The sequence below is a fragment of the Monodelphis domestica genome, chromosome 3, assembly GCF_027887165.1.
Source record: "Monodelphis domestica isolate mMonDom1 chromosome 3, mMonDom1.pri, whole genome shotgun sequence".
In the NCBI taxonomy this organism is placed as follows: domain Eukaryota; kingdom Metazoa; phylum Chordata; class Mammalia; order Didelphimorphia; family Didelphidae; genus Monodelphis; species Monodelphis domestica.
Window position 1 is genome coordinate 136,048,812 of NC_077229.1, and position 25,599 is coordinate 136,074,410.

The 25,599-nt window shown below is 37.1% G+C and overlaps 1 protein-coding gene across 7 annotated transcripts in view; it reads left to right on the forward strand.

Annotated features, from left to right (window-relative positions):
* Window positions 1–25,599, forward strand: part of WASHC5 (WASH complex subunit 5) — an 84,896-nt gene that overhangs the window by 24,887 nt on the left and 34,410 nt on the right. For all 7 annotated transcript variants that reach the window (XM_056823100.1, XM_056823099.1, XM_056823101.1 and 4 more), the window contains 11 exons: window positions 2,978–3,105; window positions 8,714–8,843; window positions 10,705–10,817; window positions 11,365–11,531; window positions 11,618–11,693; window positions 14,395–14,505; window positions 17,121–17,261; window positions 18,232–18,312; window positions 20,437–20,538; window positions 21,182–21,361; window positions 25,398–25,522. In XM_056823100.1, the coding sequence (XP_056679078.1) occupies window positions 2,978–3,105; window positions 8,714–8,843; window positions 10,705–10,817; window positions 11,365–11,531; window positions 11,618–11,693; window positions 14,395–14,505; window positions 17,121–17,261; window positions 18,232–18,312; window positions 20,437–20,538; window positions 21,182–21,361; window positions 25,398–25,522 (1,354 nt within the window). The remainder of the gene's footprint in view (window positions 1–2,977; window positions 3,106–8,713; window positions 8,844–10,704; window positions 10,818–11,364; window positions 11,532–11,617; window positions 11,694–14,394; window positions 14,506–17,120; window positions 17,262–18,231; window positions 18,313–20,436; window positions 20,539–21,181; window positions 21,362–25,397; window positions 25,523–25,599) is intronic.

A 25,599-nucleotide genomic window follows, 5' to 3' on the forward strand; every position in this document is an offset into this window, starting at 1 on the left:
GCCCTAGATCCTCAGAATATTATTACTTGGAGTCTGTAGCTATTGGGGCTCCTGGAATGGCCTTCGAATTCCCTTTAATTTTTGAGATGGGTGTGTGTTTGTGTAAGGACAATCATTTTGGGAAGGGTGCACCCCATCCTGGGGAAAGAAAGAAGGGAGAGTAGGGTCTGATTTGAAATTTAAGAAAGCAAAATCTTAAGCACAAGCTGAGTCAGTGTCTTGGTTTATCTGAAGGGCCAAAAATCCTAAAAAGATCAAACAGATGGATAGATAAAAAAAGAGTACAGTAAGTACGCTTAGCAAACACTTACTGTATTTAAGGCACCTTACTAAGTACTAGTGACACAAATATAAACAAATAAGGTAGTCTGTGCCCTAACGTAGTTTACATTCTAATGGAAGACAACAAAATGGAGGGAATAGAAAGGTACAGATTGAGGGTGAAATCTACCCATGTGGGAGAATGAGGAAATTTCTGGAGAGTGTCCAAGTAAGAATGAAATAAAGCATGACTGAGGTCCTTCCTAAAATGGTTTCCAGTTAATAGTAATGAGGAGAAGAAAGCCCCAGGAGGTTGAGATGAGTATGAAACCAGAAGAAGGAAAAGCTTGAGGTTAGAAAGGTTGTCTAAAATGTTTCAGAAGGGGGCAGCTGGGTGGCTCAGTGGATTGAGAGCCAGACCTAAAGTCCTAAATTCAAATCTGACCTCAAACACTTCTGCCTTGGAACCAATACAGTATTGATTCCAAGATGGTAGGGGTTTTAAAAATAAATGAATAAAATAAAATATTTCAGAAACCTGAATGCAGTCAATGTTAAAAATTATCTAGCTCAATCTATACTCCCTAAAGCTTTGGCCTTCCATGGCACCAATATATATTCTCCACCCTCATTCTACACGAACACTTCATTGTGGTGCAGAGCCAAAATTGAGGTCCCAGACTTTCCTGATCCAACTGCACCAGCCTGTCTGTGCCTCAGAAATGTTCCTTCTCCCTACAGCGACTCAGTTGTATTTGACAACAGACCACCCCTTATTCTTATTTGTTCAGGATTGGGTTTTTTGGTTTTGTTTTAAAACTAAGACTTGAAAGAGTTTAGTAGAACAACACCTGGGAGAGGATAATCCTTCCTGTTTCCCTGGAGTGTGAGGGGACAACAGTCTCTCACAATCACTTTTTAAGTGCATCAAGATAGGGGCTGAAATGATGTAGATTTTCAAGTCATTATAATTTGTGCCTTCTATTTCTGATGTCCACTTGGAAAGCCTTGAAGTATTTTAGCATGTTACTGAAAGGTACTGCCAGGATGGTGACCTGAGGTCAAATGGTCATATTTTCCACTATATATCCTTCAGAAAGATTGGCACTCTGATTTAGAGCTGGAAGAGGCCTTAGAAATCATCTTACAGATGGGAAAATAGGCTCAGAAATGTTAAGTGACTTACTGCCAAGTCACACAGATTGTCATAGCTGAGACTGTATTTCTAGCGAAGTCTTTCACTTCAGACCCATTACTAGGTACCATTTCTTCTATACAGCCATCTCTGTTCCTCCCTATTGGAAAATATGTAATCACACTTTGTCTGGATCTCTCTTTTGTCTTTATAACATTCAGCCTTATCATACTTATTTGTATATGTGACCAATAAATTGTTTATGCTTAGGTTGTTTCTGTTGTATTCCATATCTTTTATTTTTAATATTTCAAGTATTTTTTTGTTTTTACCAATTTTGATCTTTACATCATGTCTTCAAGAGGAATCGGAGACTCATTGAGGGCTAGACAATAGAAAGAGTGAGGAAGGAAGAGTTTTAAGAAAGGAAGCTTTTTAATTGTAGAACAGAGACTCCAGAGAACACAGTAGATTTATAGTGGGGCTTTGGAGAGGGAGTTGAGGGATGAGGGAGAAAATAGCAGGGCTTAAGGTGGTGGAAGAGGTATTGTTGTTTAGTTAAGGGTTCAATATCACTGGAGTGGAGAGAATAAGAAGCTGGGGTACTATGTTAACTGCCAAGGGATGAGTTCAAGCTGAGTATTAGTATATGGAGAGAGGGATCTCCTGAGAAAGATAAGTGATTAGAAGGTTGAAGTTCAATTACTGACATCCAGAAGGCAACCTACCTGACAAAGGCCTCAAAAATCATATTTTATGGGAGCAAGTTAAAGAAATTCAGGTTATTTAGCTTGGCACCTAGATGCTTTAGGAGGTCCACAATAGCCAGTTGTCTTTGGGTATTTGAAGAGCTATTGCTCATACAAGGGAATAGACTTATTACTCTGTTTTACTCTATAAGCTAGAACTAAGATCAGTGGATCAAAGTTGCAAAGAGGCAGATAAAGGTGTAATACAAGGAAAACATTCCCAAAAAATTAGAACTTTCTAGAGAAATGGAATGAGCTGCCTCAAGTAATTATGGGTCACCCTTACTGGAGGTCTCCTAGCAAAGGCTACATTACCACTTGTTGGGGAAACTATTAAAAGAGGAAATTATTCAGACAGACTATGTCAGATTAGTCTTTGTATTCACAGTGGTAAACATAAAGCCGATGATTAATAAATGCTTAAACTAGATTGCTTTTGAGGTCCCTTTCAACTCTAAAATTATATGATCCTTTCATTTCATTTGTAATTTATGACTGTTGTTTCTAATTGTAAGGAAGAGGCATGCTCAAATTTATTGAATGCGGAAATAAACTTTTAAATTGAATATAGTGATAGGAGGTTATGCTAGATTTTGAGGAAGTCTACTTTCAGACTTTGAGCCAGTTATCATTGCCTCCTAAGTAGGGCAGATAACAAATCTTGTAGAGATGATCAGTTTGTAGGTGATTGGTAAGGTTTAGTCATTCTTATTTTCAAATATTTTACTTATGATGTAATTAAATGGTCTCCTTGTCCTCATGAAAGCTTATGTAAATTGCAAATGTAAATGTGCATTATGCAAATTGTTCACTTTTTCCCTCCTATATATAGCCTGTGACCCAAATAACAAACGCCTTCGTCAAATCAAGGACCAAATTCTGACAGACTCAAAGTACAACCCAAAGATCCTCTTCCAGTTGCTGCTTGATACTGCCCAGTTTGAGTTCATACTCAAAGAGGTAACAAATGATTATTTTGTAAAGGAAACATTAAAATGATAATCAAAAGAAGAAAAAATTTACATAGCACTTTAAAGTTTATGTAAATTATACTTTACATATGTTATCTCATTTGAACCTCACAACAGTCCTTGAGGTAGGCCTTACTGTCCCCATTTTACAAATGATAAGATTGAGACTTGTAAAGGTAAATCATACACGATCATACAGCTCCTGTAGTAACTTTCAGAAGCAAGATTTGAAGCCCCAGTCTTTCTGACTGTAAGTCTACTAGTCTCTTCACTAATCACTCAACTTCATATGAAAACACCTGGATTCATAGATCACTGAAATTTAAAGGTGGAAGAAGCCTGTGAGATATCTCTTCTAATTTTTTCAAATAAAACAATCATGGGCCCAGAGAAGTGAAGGAAATTCAAAGGAAACTTTTCCAAGGAAATCTAAATAATAATTTGCATAGGTGATATTTGAACCTTCTGGTTTGAAAACCAGGATCCCACTTTATTCTTGTATCAGCATCCAACCACTTATGATGTACAAAGCCCCAGAACTCATGGGCTAGCAAGGCCATTTACTAGATAGGTGATCATAGATCTCACTGAGCCTAAATCTCCTCACCTGTGAATCAGTGGTGGCAGTGTTTTGGCTATTACTTGGCAGGATTCTTGTGACAATGAGTTGTTTATCCCTAGTTTCTCCTAAGTTGTGTTCCAACATCCCCAGTTGTCTATTGTACATTTCAAACTGAATGTCCCATAGGAATCTTAGGCAAACAGAAGAGAATGTATTATCTCACTCTCTCCATAAAGAAGGAAACAAGCATTTATTAAGCACCTACTATGTGCCAGGCACTGGACTAAGCACTTAACAAATATTATTTCATTTGATTCCTGGTAGGTGCCCATTTTACAGTTGAGGAAACTAACTGAAAGTTGTCAAAACCACCTTTCTTCTGAAATATCCTATTTTGAAGATATCATCATCCTTCCAATCACCCAAGTTCACAACCTGTCTTATCCTTTAATCTTTGCTTTCACTCCATATTTCCAATCAGTTCCCAAGTCTTGTCAGTTTGACCTCCACAATACCCCTTGCATCTGTCCCCTTCTCTCTACTCACATCTTCACTAACCTAGTTCAGGCCCTCACCACTTGTATAGACTATTGTGATGGCCTCCTAATTGGTATATGTTTCCAGGACATTTTCCCTACATCTTACAAAGTGATATTACTAAAGTACAGAATTGACTGTGTCACTCCCCAACTTAGTCATCACTAGTGACTCTCTGTTACCTCCACAATTAAACATAAACTCCTCTGCTGCTTAGCCTTTTGTCACTGAGCTCCCACCTAACTTTACACTCTTATCATTCATGTTTCCCTTTCACACATTCTGGTTCAACCCAACTGAGCTTTTTGCTGGACTCATGCATTCATTATTCTGTCATCTTTCTCTATGCCTTTGCTCAAGCTTCCTGCCTCTCCACCCATGCTAGAACAATTCATGCTTCCCTCTAATTCTTAAAACTCCCTCATGATCAATGCATCAGTTTAACAAACATTCATTAAATGCTTACTATATTCCACACTCTGTGTGTGGCATGGAAACACACAGACAGCCCTTGCTTTCAAGGAACTTATATTCTGTTTGAGGTACATGAGCAGCATGTTCATATATATGTATGTACATATATATGTAGGTACAAAATATGTATTTTGTATATATATACAAAAAAAATACAAGGTAATGTTGGTGGAGTGGTGTTGGTAACTGAAGGAACTAAAGAAAAGCCTTATGCAGGAGGTAGTGATGTTTGAGCCAATGATGCAGTCACAAAGGCAGGGCATCTGTTCTCTAGGACCTCCTCTAGGCAATAGCAGGAAGATAAAATCAGTGCAGAGTCATTTGCAGAGGGCCTCAGGAAAGGGATCTGAGAGAGGTAGAAGTGAGGAAGCAGACATCAAAGGTGCAGAAATAGACAACAAAGTCTCATGACTGGTATTGCACTATAGAGCACAGGATGGGAAGTAACATCTAGAGTGAGGCTGGAAAGATTGGTCTGGGTTAAGAAGGGATTTTTAAGAGATTATATGTGCATAGCACTGTCTATTCCTATGATACCTCTCCTATTTTCCATGGGTTTTTTTTTTAACAGTTACTGATTGAGACTCTGGTTTTGTTAGTCTGAGATACACTTCACAGCTCCCTTCAACTACACCTTCAGCTTCTGCTACCAGCTGGGGAAGATCTGACCTCAGGGCTCAACAATACTATAAGCCAAACCTGGTCAATCAGCAGAGCAGGGAAGAAGCACCTTCAGGACAGAATAACCCAAACCCATAGATCCAGCAAATAATCAGAGGAGCAAGATTACAGTCAATTACTGGGAGAAAAGAAGGAAAAAATATGAATAAACAACAGAAAAAGAAATTACACAGTGAAAGGAGCAGAACCAGGAGAACATTGTACACAGAGAATGATACACTGTGGTACAATCAAATGTAATGGACTTCTCCATTAGTGGCAGTGCAGTGATCCTGAACAATTTGGAGGAATCTACAAGAAAAAACATTATCCACATTCAGTGGAAAAACTGTGGGAGTTGAAACACAGAAGAAAAACAATTGCTTTGAATACATGGGTCGAAGAGATATGGCTGGGGATGTAGACTCTAAATGAACATCCTAATGGAAACACCAACAACATGGAAATAGGTTCTGATCAAGGACACATGTAATACCCAATGAAATTGGACGTCGGCTGTGGGAAGGGGGAGGGGAGGGAGGGAAATAATGTGATTCTTATAACCAAGGAATAATGTTCTAAATTGACTAAACAAATTAATTTAAAAAAAAAAAGAAAAAATAAATTATAATTGACAGCTTCTATCTAGGTAATGAACAAAGAGCAGATGGAACAGAGGAAGACCGAGGAATACCAAGCAAAAACAGAGAAACTCCAGTGAATTGGACACAAACTTTGGAAGAATTCAAAACACAATTCAAAAAATGAGAGGCTGAAGAAAATTGAGAAAAGAACTTAAAAAGTAAAATAAGACATCTGAAAACAGAAAACAGTGTCTTGAAAGCCAAAATTAACCAGCTTGAAAAACAAGGCAGAGAAGATGAAAGATGACCTACAAAGAAACTCAGATCATAAGAAGGATGACCACAAAAAAGCCAGTGATGAAATTCAGTCTTTAATAATTAGAATCCAACAACTAGAAGCAAATGACTTCACAAGGCAGCAAGAATCTATAAAAGAAAATCAAAAGAATGAAAAAATTAAGAAAAATATGAAATACCTTATTGACAAAATGTCAGATCTTGAAAACAGATCCAGGAGAGAAATTAAGAATTATTGGACCACTGGAAGATTATGACAAAAGAAATAAGATACACTTCAATGGAGCTAAGGACTAGAATTCTTTGAAAATAGCAAAGCTCTCTTTCTTTCTCTTCACTTCCCTTAGCTTTCAACAAGGCTTTGATGGCTTTTGGTTCTATCCCAAAAAGAAGCAAAATATAAGTTCAATATCTCTTCTTTGCTTGCTTCACCTGTTAACATCCCAGTCAGACAAAGCAATGGTCCCTTTTTCTTTGATCTTCTACTGTCCCTGCCACAGCTACAAAAACTCTTTAGTGTTTTCCGTAGCATTCATCACCAGGCTCATCTTATTTCAATATTTAGTTATTGTGATTCTGTTCAGACAAGACCATGCTACTTTTCTGTATATAACATCAGAGAGCTGCCATCATACACCGTGGACAAATCATAACCTCTCTAGTTCTGTTTACTCATCTGTAATATAAAAGTATTGAATTCAACAACCTACAAGGACTCTTATGACGCTATGATTCTGCACTTCTTTTTTAAGAACCTCATTGACCATTTTAGACAGTTCCACTTTCCTTTATTGGAATAATTTTCTTTTGTTATAGCAAAATGTTATTTGTTAAGAGTATCAAATCATTCTTGGACTAATGGAATTTTAGGTCATAAAATCCTACCTAGGGGACATCTAGGTGGCTCAGTGGTTTGAAAGCCAGGCCTAGAGAAGGGAGATTCTAGCTCAAATCTGGCCTCAGATACTTCCTAGCTGTATGACTCTGGGTAAGTCACTTAACTCCTATTACTGATCCCTTACTGCTCTTCTGCCTTGGAACCAATACACAGTATTGATTCTAAGATGGAAGGTATGGGGTTTAAAAAAATTAATAAATAAAATCCTACCTCTCAGGGCAGCTAGATGGCTCAGTAGATAGAGAGCTACGCCCAGAGATCCTGGGTTCAAATATGGCTTCTGACACTTTCTACCTGTGTGAACTTGGGTAAGTCACTTGCTCAGGTTGCCTAGCCCTTACCAATCCTCTGACTCAGAACCAATACTTAGTATCAATTCCAAGACAGAAGGTAAGAGCTTAAAAACAAACAGAAAGATCATGCCTGTCCCTTCTCTGAATTCTTTGAAATTATTTAAATTTTGCTTAGTTTTTCACTAGTAATATTTCAAATACTCGAGGGCCTGGAATTCATTTAATTGCTACTTTGGCAGCCAGTTCTCCCTAATTGGTCAAAATAGATCTGGAAAATCCATTTCTACTGTTGCTTCCTCTGCCTTTTGAAGAATCAAAATATTATTAAATCTGCAGAGTTCTAGCAAATAACTGCCATTGAAGCTGCCTCCTTGCTTTATTATCATTCTCCTATGCCAGTTTTATTGTAGTTCCCTATTCATCATTTCCTTCTTCTGATCCTTAGCCTAAGCCTGTCTCACTACAATATATTCCTTCTCCCCCCCTTCCATTGACACTCATCCACTAAGTATAGGCTACCATACTTTTCTATGTTGGTTTATGGCTTTCCTCAGCTAAGTATATCCTCTTCCTAGACTGTGCTACCCCATCACTTTTTTTTTAATCTAGCCTGTTCTTTTGATTATAGTATATCCTTCGATCAATATATTCTGCCCATGAGTCACATCTCAGATGGGACTCAGTGATACCTGTGAGACCAAATTCATCTGTTTTTTGAAGATTTCTAGTTCATATGTTTATTACCCTTAATTTGCTCATATTTGCAATGACCACCCTCTTGTTCCTTGCCCCATTTATTTTTTTTATCATTTCCTCACTTCGTCATCCTGCCCAGATCTCAAAGACTCCTTCTGCCACCTTAAACAAGACTCATTCCTTCCCCGGGACCTCTCTTTCTACCCCTACAGGAGTATTCTTAAGTTTTTCCTAAGAAATGAAAAGTTAACAATTAAGGATTTGTGAAGTTCGAACTTTCTAGATCTTTTAGATCTACACTCACCTCCTCCATTTCAAAGAGGAGGAAACTGATGCTGAGAGGGATCGGGTGATTTGCCCAAGAATATTTGGGCAGATAAAACCAGACTCTGGATGGGAATCCATCCACCCTGGCTCCCAGCCTACTGAACTTTTCCACTGCATCATTCTTTCTCTGGAATAAAAGCAGCTTACGTAATGGTACTTTCAGGAAGTTTTTTTCAGTTAAAATATGAGTTTCATTCAGGGCCTGTCAATAAAATGTTTAATATTAATTTTCTTTCAACCATAAATGGCTTTTCTACTATTCTTGACAGATGTTCAAGCAAATGCTTTCAGAAAAGCAAGCCAAATGGGAGCACCACAAAAAAGAAGGATCTGAGAGGATGATGGAACTAGCTGATGTCTTCTCAGGAGTAAAGCCCTTAACAAGAGTGGAAAAAAATGGTAATTGTTCAAGAAGAGAGTTTTTGGTGCATTTGATATGTATACAAAGATATTCACATTATCAGCTAGAAAGCTGACAAGATAGCAATCCCTTTGCTTTGTTTTTTCCCTTAATTTCTGCTGCTCATCTCTTGTTTATATCCTCAGATAGCTATTTCATGCTACCATTTTTCTTGATTTGTTACCCTTTTTGTTCACAGAAAGGGATTATAAGCAGTCCTTGCCTTTTACTTCATCATGATTCATTCATTCAATACACAGCTCCATTTGTAAGTACTGGACAATTGGCAGATTTCCAGATTTTATCGCTTTCGCTTGCCCATTAAGACGACTTGCCTTCACACAAGTGAGCAGTTTGCCTTAGCATAAAAATAAACTGCAGACTGATTTTGAAAAGAGTATTCTCAAATCTGCGTAAAGTCAGTGGAGTGATTTTTGAAGGCCTTTGCCTGCCTGAGGAAAATGTATCTTAAAAAAAAAGTTCCCTTAAAATTTCCCAGGACAGCCTTCTACAGAAACCTGGGCCACCCTCAGTAAGAAACAGTATTTCTTAAATGTTCAGTGTTTCTTAAAACCAGTATATATATTTCATGCCAAAGTTATGGTCCAGGAGAATTAGATTTTTATGCAGTCTGTGTGTGTTTCTGTAGCATGTAGGAGTCTTTATACGGTCAATGCATGGTATATTTATGCCCATTTTATAGAACTTTTGCATTTAGTTTTATATTCTTTTACATGATTAGAAGTCAGTAATCCTAATCATTCAGTTCATTGTGTTATTTCCTTTTATAAGATCTTTTATATGACCCATAGGTCATAGACTCAACCCCTGATTTTGAAAAATGCATTCTTAATTTACAGAAACCCGTTATTTAGAAAACTAGGTATTAATATTTCATATTTTAATCCAGGGTATATGTGTTCATATATGTGTATCTTTGTTTATTTTTCATTTCCTTGTATTTCCAATATTTTTCAAAGCTTACCTGTCTATAATGTCATTGGTCTCCCCTCTTTGCTTTTCTTTAATGATTTATTTAACAATTAAAGTATCTTTTTCCCTCCCTTAAGAAGTCAAGTAGTTCTCTACTACATCTTTAAGATGTTAACTGTTAACTCTGAAATGATTCATCAGTGTTTTAAGCACTACAGAAAGCAAATCACAAGATAGGTAATAAACTGTAATATAAGGAAAGCTTTGAAAATATTACCCCTCCAAAAAAAAATCAAACCAAAGAAGTCTTATTTGAGTGTCACCCTTTCCACATTAGTCACTCAAATTTGTTCCATCAGTGCTCCTCTATAAAATTTTAGAAGAAGCCTTAGACACCACCTACTCCAACTTATATATGACCAAGTAGCCCCTCTACATGACCCCACTACAGCCAACTGATCTCATTTCCTTTCAAAACATACCATTGTCATTCTACCCCAGTTCCTTTGCCTGACTGCCTTCCATCTAGACTGCCCCACATCTGCTACTTCCTCATCTTTACAAATTTGATCTATTTTTCATGACCTAAATCAAGATGCATCTCCTTCAGAAAGCTGCCCCTGGCAACTCTGCCCACTCTGCTTTTTCCCCCCCGCTCTCTTCTAATAACACTTACTTTTTTTATATACACCACACATTTTAAAAATTGTCATTGGTAATTATTTTATTCTAGAAATTTTTGTTCCTTGAGGATAAGGCCTTTGAAGGCAAGGACTATACCATATTCTTATTTCATAAATTCAAGTGCATGGTCAGTACTTAATGATCATGAACTAAATTAAGTTTAAACTGAAGTATCCTTTAAAATGTTGCAACTATAGGTATTACATGTCTTTAGTAATCTTTCTTTTGCTTACTCATTACCAGAAAATCTGCAAGCTTGGTTCAGAGAGATCTCAAAGCAAATATTGTCTTTAAATTATGATGATTCTACTGCTGCAGGCAGAAAAACCGTGCAGTTAATACAGGCATTAGAAGAGGTAAGGAAAGTCTTTACCGAATTACTGGGCAGTTGCCATGCCTTATACATTTACCTTCTATCCTTTTTACAATATGGAACCAATTCTTTTGTTTTATCCATTACCATCAAACTAATTTAATAGCCAATAAGTGCCAGCATCTTAAATCTAAGCCAAGGTGTATCTTCATTAACAATCCTAGAAAGCTTCAGAAATTAAAGTTTTCCTTCCTAAAATTAAATATGAGAAGATCATAGTTGTTTCTTCTAAATAGAAACGTGTTTCTATTTAGAAATATGTGTTTGTGTAGGTTGCACACAGTTAGTGACCAAGAGACCATTTCTGACCAGGTGCCATCAGCACTTATTTTCGCTTTTGTAACTTTGCTTACTTAACAGTTTCAAAAGTTATCATTTTTAATATTTTGCCAAACAGATTTTATCAAGAAATTGTTAGCCATTGTAAGGAGTAGACCATTTTTTAAGTTTATTTTCCAGGAAAATCAGCACAGAAGAAGGCATTCAAAATTTTGAGTAAAGTTAACATTAAATTTATTTCCATCACGCAGGTTCAAGAATTTCATCAGCTAGAGTCCAATCTGCAAGTGTGTCAATTTCTTGCTGACACTCGTAAGTTTCTCCATCAAATGATCAGAACAATTAACATTAAAGAGGAGGTCTTGATCACTATGCAGATAATTGGTGACCTTTCCTTTGCCTGGCAGTTAATTGACAGGTAATGAGAGCTCTTTCACTGTTAACAAGACATCTGAACAACTTTTTGACAGAGATTCTCATTAATTACTGTGTTCTTCTTTTCAGTTTCACCTTCATCATGCAGGAAAGCATAAGAGTTAACCCTTCCATGGTCACTAAACTTAGAGCTACATTCTTAAAGGTAAGCAGGGTTAAGGTGAACAGAAGCTTGATTTCAACAACTGCAGGTAGTCTTTTTTTAATTGTAAGCCTCATTAATTCAGTCAGCCCTAGATTCTTTCCTCTGAGAATTCAGTTATGTGGTACCATTTTTTTCAGATTCTATATGACCAGTTTTCTCACCAGAGCTGGTTTCACAAGACATAAGTATTTCAAATTAATATAAAAATAGAAATTTCTTAGAGAATAACATATGATTTGTAATGAATTATTAAATATCAAACCAATTAAACTTGCTTAAAGATCTGCACTTAAATCAATTGGCTTCAATCCATAAAATATTCTCATTTTTTTAGTCACTTTCTCTTATCTCTATCAAGATTCCTTGTCCCATCCTTCCTATTTCCTAAATTTTTTCTGCCATCCTGGAACTTATTGTCTCTCTATGGTCAGTAGTTAAGTGATAACAAAGTTAGGATTTTAAAAACTTAAATACTATTCTTTGGCTTATTAATATTAGGTTTGCTGGGGTTTTTTGTTTGTTTTTTAATTTCATAATAACCTTTACCTTTTGTCTTAGAATCAGTACTAAATATCGGCACCAAGGTAGAAGAATAGTAAGGCAATTGAGGTTAAGTGACATCAGAAGATTATTAATATCATTATTAACATCAGGAGCTAGTTCAACTCAGACCTTAAGCACAAATTCTCTTCTACAACATCCATAAGATGGCCATGGATGGGAATCTTTATGCTTTGATTACATATAAAATTTTATATTCATATAATATGTGAAAGAAAGGCTTTTTTTCAAATTCACTTTACTTTTCAAGAAAGAATGTGGTTGGTTTCTAATGATTATTCTACATTTATAGAGGACATGATTCCTAGAGAGTCAAAGTCAAAATTATTACATTTTACAACATTGTTATTAATTCATATTTATTTGGAACACAATACAACTGCTAATCTTCTATACCTGATTTGATACTTAAAAGATTTTTAAGTTTGTATAGAAATGTAGTATTACATTTATTGTTTGATTACTTTTTTCATTTTATTTTTACTTTTTAATGAAATTTATTCCCAGGTTTCTCAGCTTCTCTCTCTTCTCTCCACCCCACAGAAGATTTCACCCAACAAAAAGATATATATAGATATATATTTAGTTATATATCTATATATGTAAATTATAAATTATATAATAATTTTACTGGGTCTCAGAATATACAGTTTTACAACTAGGCATATTCCAAATTGCACTCCAAAATTGTTAGATCAGTTCACAGATCCACCAACCATGTATTAGCATTTTCATTTTTCCACATCTGCCCCAACATTGGTCATTTTGCCCTTTTGTCATTTTAGCCAACCTGATAGGTGTAAGATGATATCTCAGAATTGTTTTGATTTACATTTCTCTAATCAGTAGTGATTTAGAGTCCTTTTTATTTTTATCATCAATGATTACGTTCTTTTACCATTTCGACTTTTTATTCTTTAGAAAGGAGAAAAAAGGGAAGAAGGTAAGCTCAGTACTTAAGAAAATGAAGAATTTCCTTCATCTCATATCTAAGCAGTTTGGTTGCATTGATACTAAGATATGAAGTTTGTCTCATGTACTCATTTTCCTAATTCCATAAATGTATTCCATCAAAATGTAGCCCTGCATAAGTTGAATGCCTTTACAATGAAAATCTCTGAAATAAAAATACAAAATCTAACCTATTTATTTCATATTATAACAGACATAGTCACATAATTTACATAATCCTTTGGCATTACCTGTCTTCATAAAAGCAAGGAAAAAAATGCTTTTTAAATCAGTCGAAAATATGAAAGGAATTCTTTGGGATTTAGCATTTTTTTGTTTGGGTGTGTGTGAGGTTGTCTATATGATTTTTTGGCCAGCTTCAACTGTAATATCATTAATTCATGTAGATTGAGAAGAAATGGAGAAGTCCCTCTTCCCCTATAATTTCACCAAGGTCTTCAGACCTTCATTTTCCCCATAGACTATGGGCACCCTCATCATATAGAATCCCTGACATGCCCTAGGTCCCTAACTAAATCCTAAGCCTGCCCATTTCTAAATGTTTCCCAGCTATACTAGAGGGGGATCAGGAACCAAAGCTTGACTGGTCTCTCTCATCCACACAGCTCACTATATTGTTGGCCAGTTTTCTTCATCTTTCAAGCCCTTTGTCCTCTATAGTTCTTTATCATTATAGAGCTTTCCTCCTTCTTTCTCCTTAGGGGTCCATCACCATTCTGTAGAATGAGACTTTCCCCAATCCTCCCTTGACTCCACCAGAAATCTCAGTTTAACCTGGAAATTCTATCCTAAATGGTTAAATTTGCACCCTATCTTTTGGTGGGCTAAGTATACCTAATGAACTGGAGGAAAGAACCTTTTTCATTTTGGAGAAACAATAATTTTTCTGAAGATTTTATGCCCCTGACAACTATGCTAGACTCCTCACCACCCCATTAGGAATACATAGGTTAAAGGAAAAAAATATAGAAGGCACAAATGAATAACTGGGACAGCCAGTTGATAGTAGATAGAGTGTAGACTTGAAATCAAGGGAAGCTGGGAACAAGTCCCACCTCCAGTACTTACTATGTGACCCTGAGCAAGTCACTTAACCTTCCTCAGCTTCAATTTCCTAATTTGTAAAGTGAGTATAATAATTTCTAATTATCTCTAATTTTCTTTTCAGCTTGCTTCTGCCCTTGACTTGCCCCTCCTTCGTATCAATCAGGCAAACAGCCCTGACCTTCTCAGCGTATCACAGTATTATTCTGGAGAGTTAGTTTCCTATGTAAGGAAGGTAAGTTATTTTTATTACATACTAACTACTGTAACTATTAAGTGGATGACAGATACTGTGTTTAATCAGAATCTGTTCTCCATTACTTTAGTTTGGTCCCAAAAATGTTCTGCAACTAAAAAAATAGTTTTCCTCTTGAGAAGAAAGCATAGACATGTACTACTTTAAGATCTCTTTTAGGAGTAAGAGTTACTAAACAATTCATCAGTCAGGTTTCTAAGTGGTTAGAGCACAAGGCTTATAGTTGGGAGGACCTGGGTTCAAATGTGACCTCAGACACTTCGTAGCTTTGTTACACTGGGCAAATTACTTAATCCCAATTTTCTAGCCCTTACCTCTCTTCTGCCTTGGCACCAGTACTTAGTATCAGTTCTAAGAAAGAAGGTAAGAGTTTGATTTTTTGTTTTTGTTTTTTAAGAATTATATACTTAGAAAAGACACTAAATATCATCTGGTCCAATGACCTTATTTTATAGATGAGGAAACTGAAGCTCCAAAGCTCAAAGTGGCTTGGCCAACCTTATGCATTGTCAGGGAAGCCTCATTAGAATGAAAGCAAAAGGAGCCCAACTCTTCTCTGTGCCACAGTGCTTAATATTAAATTTCTTTATCATGATTTCTTTTAATCATAATGCTTTTAATCCTTCACCAGTTCAGTTTAGGAAGCATTTATTAAGTACCTACTATGTATAAGACACTGGGGATACAAAAAAACACAGTCTCTACAGTCTTGAGTTTACCTTTTGTTTACATTGTATGTATACTATACATAATTATTGGCATTATATATCTCCCATTAGAATGTGAGCTCCTTGAGGTTAGGGACTACATATTTGTCTTTCTTTGGGTATCTCTCATTTTTAGCACAGAGTGGCACATGGTAGGTGCTTAAAAAAATGCTTGTTGACCAACTGCCTGCCCTCAAGCAACTTAATTTCTGTCAGAGAATTAAAACTTAGATACAAATATAGTACAAGGAAAATTTAGGCTGGAGAGATTATTAATCTCTGAGGGTAATCAGAGAAGGAAACCAGAGAGCTGGTGATAACTGATTTGAGCCTTGTTAAAATCCAAGATTCCAAAAGGAGTAAGAGACAGAGTGAGTATGGGGGCAGCTCATATAGCCCAGTGTAACTGAAAAGCAGTGAATCAGAGTAATGTGAAATAAGGGAATAAAGCTATAGAGGAGGTCTTAACAGTCAGGCTAAGTTTTTGTTTTATATCATGAGCATTTAGGAACCACTGAAGTTTTTTCACAAAGGCAGTGAGATGCCTAATTATTTGGGCAACTGCAGAGGAGAAAGGAGAGGTAAAGGGGGTGGGGGGAAGACTTAGGAGCAGGGGGACCAGTCAGAAGGCTACTGGAACTAGTCCAGGTGAGGAAAGAAAGACCCTAGGGTAGGTTGGCCTCTTGAATAGAGAGAAGGCAACAGAAGAAATGTTGAGGTGCTAGAGTCAACAAGATTTGACACTCCATTAGATAAAAGGGCTAGAAAAAAGTCAGGGATGACTCTAAAGTTACAAATCTAGGTGACTGAGAAGATGGCAGTGCTCTAATAGAAAATAGGAAACTTTGGAGGAATGGACAATTAAGGAGGGAAAATACCAAATTGTTTTATACATGTAGGTAAACTCAAGACTGTAGAGACTGTGGTTTTTTTTTTTTTTTGTATCCCCAGTGTCTTATACATAGCAGATACTTAATATGGGGCATCTAGGAGGAGTCAGAGTCAATAAACATTCATCAGGTGCTAAAAACATAAGACACTCCTGACCCTCCAGAAAAAAGAGAATACAATGGCATTTGATGGTGTCCACTGGAGTTCAGGAGAGATGAAAAATGGGTATACAGATTTGGAAGTTATCTATATAAAAATGATACTTAAATCATAGAAGGTGATGAGATCTTGTGTGGAGGGAGAGAAGAGGAGAGGCCCAGGACAGCTCTCTGGGGAACCATCCCTGTTAGTGGCAAGAAATGAAGCCTAAGAAAGAACATTCAGAAAGGGAGGTCAAGAACCCAGACTGAGCAGCATCACAGAAGCCATGTGTGGCCAAGGAGGGGTGGGTGGAGCAAGAGATAGCAGTAAATGAGCTGTAAAAATAAGAATGGAGAAAAGACCTCATTTAGTAGGTGAGAGGTCATTTACTAGCTTGAAGAGAAATAGACAACTGATGGGGCCAGAAATGAAATTTCAAGAGACAGAAGTGTGAGTGGGTGGTAAGAAAGAAGAAGGCAACAAAATTAGATTCTTTCTAGGAATTTGATAGTGAAGGGAAGTAGAGACTTAAATGATAATCAGAAGAGACAGGAGGGGGCTAGAGAGGTTTTTTAAGACTAAGTCAGTGCATGTTTGTAGATACTGGTAAAAGAGCAATTATATAGTGATTAAATGTGAGGAGTGCCTGAAGATAGATGAGAGACCATCAATGGTGATTGAAGTAGGAGGAGAATTGGATCCAGGGCATAGGGAGAGTGGCCTTGGAAAAGGAAAGAGCCACCTTTTCCTCAGAGACGAGAGGAAAGGAGAAAAAGGCATGAGAGTGTAGAGGAGCTATATGGTATGTAGGTGCATTGGATTGTCAAGTTAATGCTTTTTTTTTCTTCTTTAAAGGTTTTGCAAATTATTCCAGAAAGTATGTTTACTTCTCTTCTGAAGATCATAAAGCTTCAAACCCATGATATCATTGAAGTGCCTACCCGGCTAGACAAAGACAAACTAAGGGACTATGCCCAACTGGGCCCACGATACGAGGTTCCTTTCATGCTTAAAAGTTTTGTATTTTTGTGTTTTGGACAAAACATCATGATATCCACCTCCCGTGCCATATGAACTACACATGTAAAAATCCATCTTGATTCTAAGGACTTTCAGGGATAGAGATTTCCCCCCCCTCTACCTTGCTATCCCTTTGCATGACTTAACTCCTGGCTTTGGGAAAACCTTCACTTTTTTATTACCCAGGTTTCTCAGATTTTATTTTAAGGTCCTTTGCTCCTATTCAGTCCTCAGCGGAGGCTGGCCACAGCTAACCTCAATCCTCTATATGATCTCCCCTTAAAGCTGATTATGGATTACTAAGTTTTTCTTCAAGTTAAATAGTCTTTGTAGGCCAAGTAGTCCAACCTACATTGCCTCAGAGAGCATCAGTTTTTTCCTACCTGACCTTAGACAAAAGATTTTTAAAACTTGTGGAGTGAAAATTGAGAATGAAACTGTGATTCTTGCTAAGCATTCAAATTAATTCAGTGGGAACTTAACCAGCCATTACTAATTTTGAGAGCTGTCCTGCCTTCCTACTCCCCACTGTCAGCATTCAGGGCAGGATCCTCACATCTGCCATCTTTAGTAAGTGATTTTTATTAACATTCTGAGAGGAAATTGAAAGACCAAGAAGGAATAATACCGTTATCAGACTTTAAAAGTTAGAAGGGACCCTAGAGATCACCTAGTCCAGTTCTCTCATTTTACAGAGGAAGAATCCAAGACCCAGAGAAGTTAAATGATTTAGCCACAATCAGACAATTAGTCAGTGACAGGACCTGTTCTGGGGTCCAGTCTAGCATTGTTTCCTCTCTACCTTATGCCATCAGTTCAGCCAAAGGATGAAGAGGCAGCCAGTCACCTAACTGTTCCCTTCAGCCACTCACCCCATCATTGGTCTTTCTTTTGCTTTCCATAAATGACTTTTGTCATTTACCTTAATTGTTTCTTTCCATTAAAGGTTGCCAAGCTTACCCATGCTATTTCCATTTTTACTGAAGGCATCTTAATGATGAAAACTACTTTGGTTGGCATTATCAAGGTAATAACCCCTTGGGTGTCCTTTTTCCAGAGTCAGAAAGCAGATTATTCTACTGTTTATCTAGCCCATGAATAGAAAGCTGTCACTACTTATAGATTATAGCCCATTCTGTTCTCTGGTCAGTGACTGAATTTACTGTTTTGACACTTTATTATTCATTGCAGGATTGGGAATCAGGTGTTGAAATTCCCACCTCTATTGTTTTGCTGGGGGATTTTGTTCCTCATTTCTTTGTATATTGACAACAGAAAAGAATAGAAAGGTCTTGTTTCTATCATACTTAACAGTCCATCTTAGAGCTGTTCAATTCTGCATTTGTGTAGAAAATAAACAAAAATTTTAGTAGAAAATACACTTCATAGAGAGAGAGAGAGAACACAGTATCAAGGAAGGTGGTGGCAGTTGGTAAGGAGATCCTGTAGAGGTAAGGGATTTAGGCATGGAGAATGGTGTGGGATATGGCCAAATTCTCACATGCCTTTTGTGAGAATTGTAGCTATTGCTAATGACTCAAAACTAGCAGAAAAATAGACAACACATCATATTACAGGATCCAAAATGATGTGGGCAGACTAGAGCAGTGTGACAAATCAAATAGAATGAAATGTTAACAGAGATTAACGTACAATCCTAAATTTAGATTTAAAAGGTCCTTTACAGTTAATCAGTAAGTGCCTCTTACGAACACAGCCCTGTGCTTAGGGGAAGGGAATAGAAGACTCAGAGAATGAAGCAATCAAGTATAGGACTAGGGACACAGCAATGGCCAAGCCCCAGACTCTGTCCTGGCACATGACTTCTTCATATGCCTGTTTGTTTTTCATATTTAAATATTTCCCTTGGAGATACTGTGCTCAGTTCAGACTACCACATTTTAGGAAGGATGTTGACAAAAGAAAAAATATCCATGAGAGAACAAAATGAGATGGTGAAGGAACTAGAAAAACAGTCGTTGAAGAAATAGGGTATTTGGCATTCTCGAGAAGAGAAGGCTTAGGAACATAATAGCTGGATACAGTTATTTAAAGAAGGATTAGACTTTTCTTCTCTGGCTCTGGAGGTCAAAACTAGGAACAGTGGATTAGAGTTGCAGAGAGGCAGATTTAGGTTTGATGTTAGGGGAAAAAAATTCCCTAACTATTAGAGCTGCCTCAAAGTAGAATGGACTGCCCTGGAAATAAGTGAGTATTCCTAGGAGACTAGAGGTCTTCAAGCAAAAGTTACACAGCCATATTTTGGGATTGTTTGTAAAAGGAATTCTTGGTCTGATACTAGTTGAAATAGCCTTCAAGACCCCATCAAACCCTGAGATTCTATAAAGGCTCTCTCTCACTTCTCTCTGTCATTCTCTGTCTCTGTCTTTGACTCTCTCTCTCTCTCTCTCTCTCTCTCTCTCTCTCTCTCTCTCTCTCTCTCTCTCTCTCTCTCTCTCTCTCCCTCCCTCCCTTCCTCCCTCCCTCCCTCCACATACAGGCTTATTAACTTTTTCCTAAGGTACATTGCAGTGAATGCTGCTCATCTAAGTTCAGATCCATTCCCTTCTTTCTTCAAGCTACCTTATTCCAGTGCCAAGAATAGATACTTGTTCATTTCTCTAGAAGTAATTATTCATATTATTATCATTACATTTGATAGTTTGTGGGGGCAGCTGGGTAGCTCAGTGAATTGAGAGCCAGACCTAGAGACAGGAGGTCCTAGGTTCAAATCTGGCCTCAGACACTTCCCAGCTGTGTGACCCTGGGCAAGTCACTTGACCCCCATTGCCTAGCCCTTACCACTCTTCTGCCTTGGAACCAATACACAGTATTGACTCCAAGATGGAAGGTAAGGGTTTAAAAAAATTTTTTTGATAGTTTGTAATAATGAATTAGTAAATTTGACAATTTTAGAGCAATTTGAAATCTCACTATCATCACATTATCATCTAGTAAAACTTTTGGTGTCCCCACATCCCCCAAACAAACCAAATCTAAAATAAGTATTTGGTGTAGGAGAGAAAACCTAGAGACTTAAGCTGTAATTTGAGAGCTACCATACTGTCGTTATAGAAGCTACTCTCTTTAGAATTTGAGTTTTTGTTTTCATTCTCCTAAACAACTTGTCACTTTTTTGGTTCTTACTTAGGTGGACCCAAAGCAATTATTGGAAGATGGAATAAGGAAAGAATTGGTTAAACGTGTTGCTCTTGCTCTTCATAGGGGACTCATCTTTAACCCTCGAGCCAAGGTACCGCCAAAGTCTAAAATAGCCCCTTTTCTGTGTATACCATATAGGATGGTACAGAAAATTATTTTTACTTCATGTTTGCAACCAAGTTATCCATTCATATTTTAATGCTTAGCTTTTAAAAGACAACAAAGAATTTTTTCTCCCATCACTTGTTAGTCCTCCTCATATTCAGATTTTGAACTAACACATAAGATTTAGAAAAATCACCCTTCTTTAAAGGCATCTCGGACTCCTATAGGACCTTGCTTTGCATTAGCTTTTAGAAAATGTGATTCATTGTCTGAGGAAAAGAAGCCTAAAATTGATAAGTGAGAAATATTTCAAATATATTTGGCTAAGTGTTTTAAGACTACATATGTAATTAGCAAGTGGTTTTCTATATTAAGTTTTTTCAAGACATCTTTTCCAAAGCAATTACAGAAGTAAAAGGGAATAAAACCAGCATTTTTTTCTCCTGACAACTGTTGTTCCCCAAGATGAATAGAAAGTAAATATTTCCAAAGTCATTTTAAACTGACTTTCCTTACTTGTTGAGAAATCATCTAATGTCACCTCTACGTTTTCTCCTATATTCATATAAATTTAAGTAAAATACATAACCTATCCCATTTAATGGACTTAATTTTTCTCCTTTGTATAGCCAAGTGAGCTAATGCCTAAGCTGAAAGATATGGGAGCTACCATGGATGGATTCCATCGTTCTTTTGAGTATATCCAAGACTATGTCAATATATATGGACTCAAGATTTGGCAGGAAGAAGTGTCTCGTATTATCAATTATAATGTGGAACAAGAATGCAACAACTTCTTAAGAACAAAGGTTTTTAATTTATAAATTGATTATTAGTTGAAAGAAATTATCTATATTAGAACCTTAATGATAACATCAAGGAATACCAAAAATATATTCATGAAGTAACTCCTTAAAGCAGTTAATAAAACTATGAATTGGCTGTTTAGCAAATTTAGCACCTACTAAGTTCTAGATAGTACAGATCTCAAGGAGATTTTTTTAAAAATAAATAGGATTTGGCCCTTGCCCTTAAGGATCTTACAGTCTATTTAAAGATTAGAAATAAAGACAAGTGACTACCACCTATGATAAATATTTTATTGTGTTTTGGTACAATTTAAATGCCAAAGGAATACAGAGGAGAAAGATCATTTGTGGCCAGGATAATTAAAGGTTTCATGTAGAAGTGGCATTCATACTGGACTTTGGAGGATAAGTATGATTTCAGTATGTGAAGATGAGCAGAAGAGGATATTCTAGCCAGAGAAAAGAGCCTGAACAAGCTTACAGAGGCAGGGAGCTGGCAGGTAAGATCAGGTAATTTAGCACTAGATTGCAGGAGTCTTTGCTGATTTGAGGTTTTGTTTAGTGGGCAGTAAGGAATCATGATTCCAACAAGGTAAATTAAAAAGTAGAGATGTTAGAAGCAGAGAAATTAACCTAGGAAGTTGCAACATTCTAAGCAAGATGAATGAATAAATGAGAAATAAACCCTTAATATATGCAAAGAATTGTGCTAAGTAAGCATGGGGATACAAAGGAAAAAATAATTGGATCTTACATTCTAAAGGGGAAGAAGAAAGCAAATATAAGAAAGTCAGCTTAAGGGCAAATGGAGGAAGTGGGATAGAAATAGAACCCTGACACTGGATTCCTTCTAAAAAAAAAAAAAGCTTATGGGGGGAGAGACCCAAGTGGATAGAGGAGTTTCCACTTAGGGATCCCCCTGAATACTGAGCTATGATCTCTGGGTATTCTAACCTCCGGTCAGTGAGAGTGACTCTGAATCACTTTCTCTCATTGGGCCAGTTGCACAAACACTTGGAAACAATTGGTGTATAAAAAACAGTATCACTTTTATTATAAGAGGGTATACAAACTGAGGATCAGAAGAAGGAGTTCCTAACTCTAAGGGATCTAGCTAGTCACCCCAAAATCCACTACATCCCCCACATGGGGGAGCCTTCTGGTCTTCCAGCTAACTTACCAGCTCTCTATTTCTATCTAGGTGTTCCCCTAAAGCTAAGTAAGCTACCTATCTATGACCCTCAGTAGTTGGTTAGATTTAGTTCACAAGCTGTCTCCAAAAACCATTATGATTGTTCTCAAATGGCTAAGTCCAACCCAGGGGGTCTGACCTCCTGAGGTAAAACCTCAAAGCCCATCTGACAGGATTTTTAAATAAATACCTTCTGGAAAGCATAGCAGGTATGATCAAATCCTTTTCTAGATGTTCCCCAGTCAAACAGAGAACCTCCAAAGATATTTTAAGGTTTTACTCTGTGAAGATTGAATGTGGCTCTTCCCTGATTGTAACAATGAAGGTACTTAGCTTTTCCTTGATTGTGAAGATTAAATTGTAATCCCCTGTCAATTTTTTATATTTAATCCCCAAAAATGCAAACATAATACTTAAAGTTGAGTGGGAAGATCTGCCCATGTTAGATCTAATCATCAAAGGTGTAAATATCCCACTTAATCATGAAGTGAGAAGTCTGCAACCCATGTTTGCAATAGTGGGTAATGAATTAGAATCCAATAACTGCCTTCTGGACAGTCCTAGAACAGTGTCAGCTGTGATTGGTAAATATGGAATTAGGGGAAGTGACACAAGAAAAAAGGTCTTTAAAAGAAAGAGACATGGGCCTGAACAAGGTTCTTCTGGGAGTTTGAAAGAGACACACTTGGAGTGGAGCCTGCTGGAGTTGAGGCTGATAAAGAATCTACTGATTAAACTGACATGTGGTGAGTGTAAAGGCTGACTTCCTTTCCTTGGCCTTTCTGGAGGCATTAGCCTCTGAGAAAGGCCTATCATCTTGAGACTCCTTTCCCCTTGCTGGGGCCTTAGAATCACTACCTGGCTCAGAGAAAGCCGGAGCTCATTCGCTGTTACTCTCACTCTCTCTCTTTCTCCCCTTTCCTTCTCTTCTCTCTTCCTTAACATCTTCCCTCTATTGTAAAATAAACTACTATAAAGTTCATTTGACTTTAGTAATTCATTTTTGGGATTTAGTAATTTAATCCCTGGTGACCAATTAAGTATATTCAGTCCAACCATAAATTTAACAACTCCTTTTCCACAGTCAGGCTAAGATAGCTGAGCTCTGAAAAACCCACCTTTCCTCCTCCCTTCCGAACAGGAAGAGCCAAACCTCCTATAGGAAATCACTCTATCTGTTGTCAGTTCCAAACTGTTCCTCCTCTGCCTTCTGCCTGCTAAAATTCTTTCCCTTGAGTTTCTAGTATGTTCCTTAAATACAGCCTTCCATTTCTCTTATGTCTTATCCTATTTCTATCCTTTTCCCATTATACTTCCCAAAGGAATTGGAATCAGCATCCTGCCAGGTAGGGAAATGTCAAATGTTGTTATTGAGGAAAAGTCAGCAGGATTCAGCAACTCATTGAATATGGGAGGATATAAAAATTTTACTCCCAAGTTATCAAATCAGTTGGATTCAGAGAATGATGATACCATTAATAGAAATAGAGAAATCAGGAGGAAGATTTGGTTTTGTATGGTAATAGGAAGGTAGATGATGATAATTTCAGTTTTAGAAAGATTGAGTTTTGATTGATGGGACTTCCAGGTATAAATCTCAACTAGGTCTTTTTAGAGCTCAGGAGAGAGGTCAAGATTCAAGACACTTATTGGAGAATGCCCTAGAGACATGGAGGCAAATCTATGGCATGCGTGCCAGAGGGGGCACTCAGAACCCACTCTGTAGGCACTCCTGCTGTTGTCCCAGCACAGAGTTCATTACTAGAAAGCCAGAGGGATGCAGGGCAGGGTTGCTCCTCTCCCCCTCTCCACTCAAGTCTGAGGACATCACCTGCCCCTCTAAAAGGCTAGTTATCACTGCCCTATAGAGATAAGAGAAGCCATGAGAGAAGATGAGTTCACCAAGATCAAGTTTTTTTTATAAAAACTTTAGTGAAGCAGGTTGCACAGGTTTCTTCAGTAACCTGTTCAGTAATTTAACAACTATATGTACTCACTGCCCTTGAGTCTTTTAGTCTACAAAGTTAAACATATCCCATACTCTTTCACTTTCATATTTTAGGATAAAATATGGATGGGACAGTTAAGTGGTTCCCTGGATAGAGTGCTAGGCCTAAAGTTAGAAAGACCAGAGTTCAAATCCAGTCTCAGACATTTGCTTAGCTGTGTGACCCTAGGCAAGTCACTTAACTTTGTTTGCCTAGGTTTCCCCATCTGTAAAATTGGCCAGACAAGGAAAAAGCAAACCACTCAAGTATCTTTGCCTAGAAAACTCCAATTGGGGTCATGAAAAATTGGACATGACTGAAACAGCTGAACAACAAAATCATCATGGGTAATGGTTATAAACTTATCCTCAGACTATTCCCACAGAATAGGTAATAATAATATAACATACTGAGAAAGATCATATTCATAGTGCAAAAACTACAATTCTCTGGTCATATAGTTAACCCTTCCCCAATTTTATAAGATTGTAAGACCCCTTAAATTTTGTCTTTTTTTTTTTACCCTTACCTTTTGCCTTAGAATCCAAGGCAGAAGAGTGGTAACGGACAGGCAATGGTCATTAAATTACTTGCCCAGGGTCACACAACTAGGAAGTGTCTGAGGCCAAATTTGAAACTAATATCTCCTGTCTCTAAGCTTGGCTCTTAATCCATTGAGCTACCCAGCTGCCCCCAACTTGAAGACTTTAATACTAGTTTGGTTTTTGAAAAGTCTTTGAAAAAAGGATCATTTATTTTTGCCTTTCTTCATTCTGTGTTAAAATTGTTACAATAAATGATCTATAAAAAATCTAATTCACCTAATCCAAAATATGCATATGGCTTTCATTTTTAGATTCAAGACTGGCAAAGCATGTATCAGTCCACTCATATTCCTATACCGAAATTCACTCCTGTCGATGAATCTGTAACTTTTATTGGTCGACTCTGCAGAGAAATACTGCGGATTACGGATCCCAAGTAAGTATTTGTGCTACACTGAATCTGGGCCATCCTGGATAATTTAAATCTCTTTGCATAGAATGAAAAAATAACTA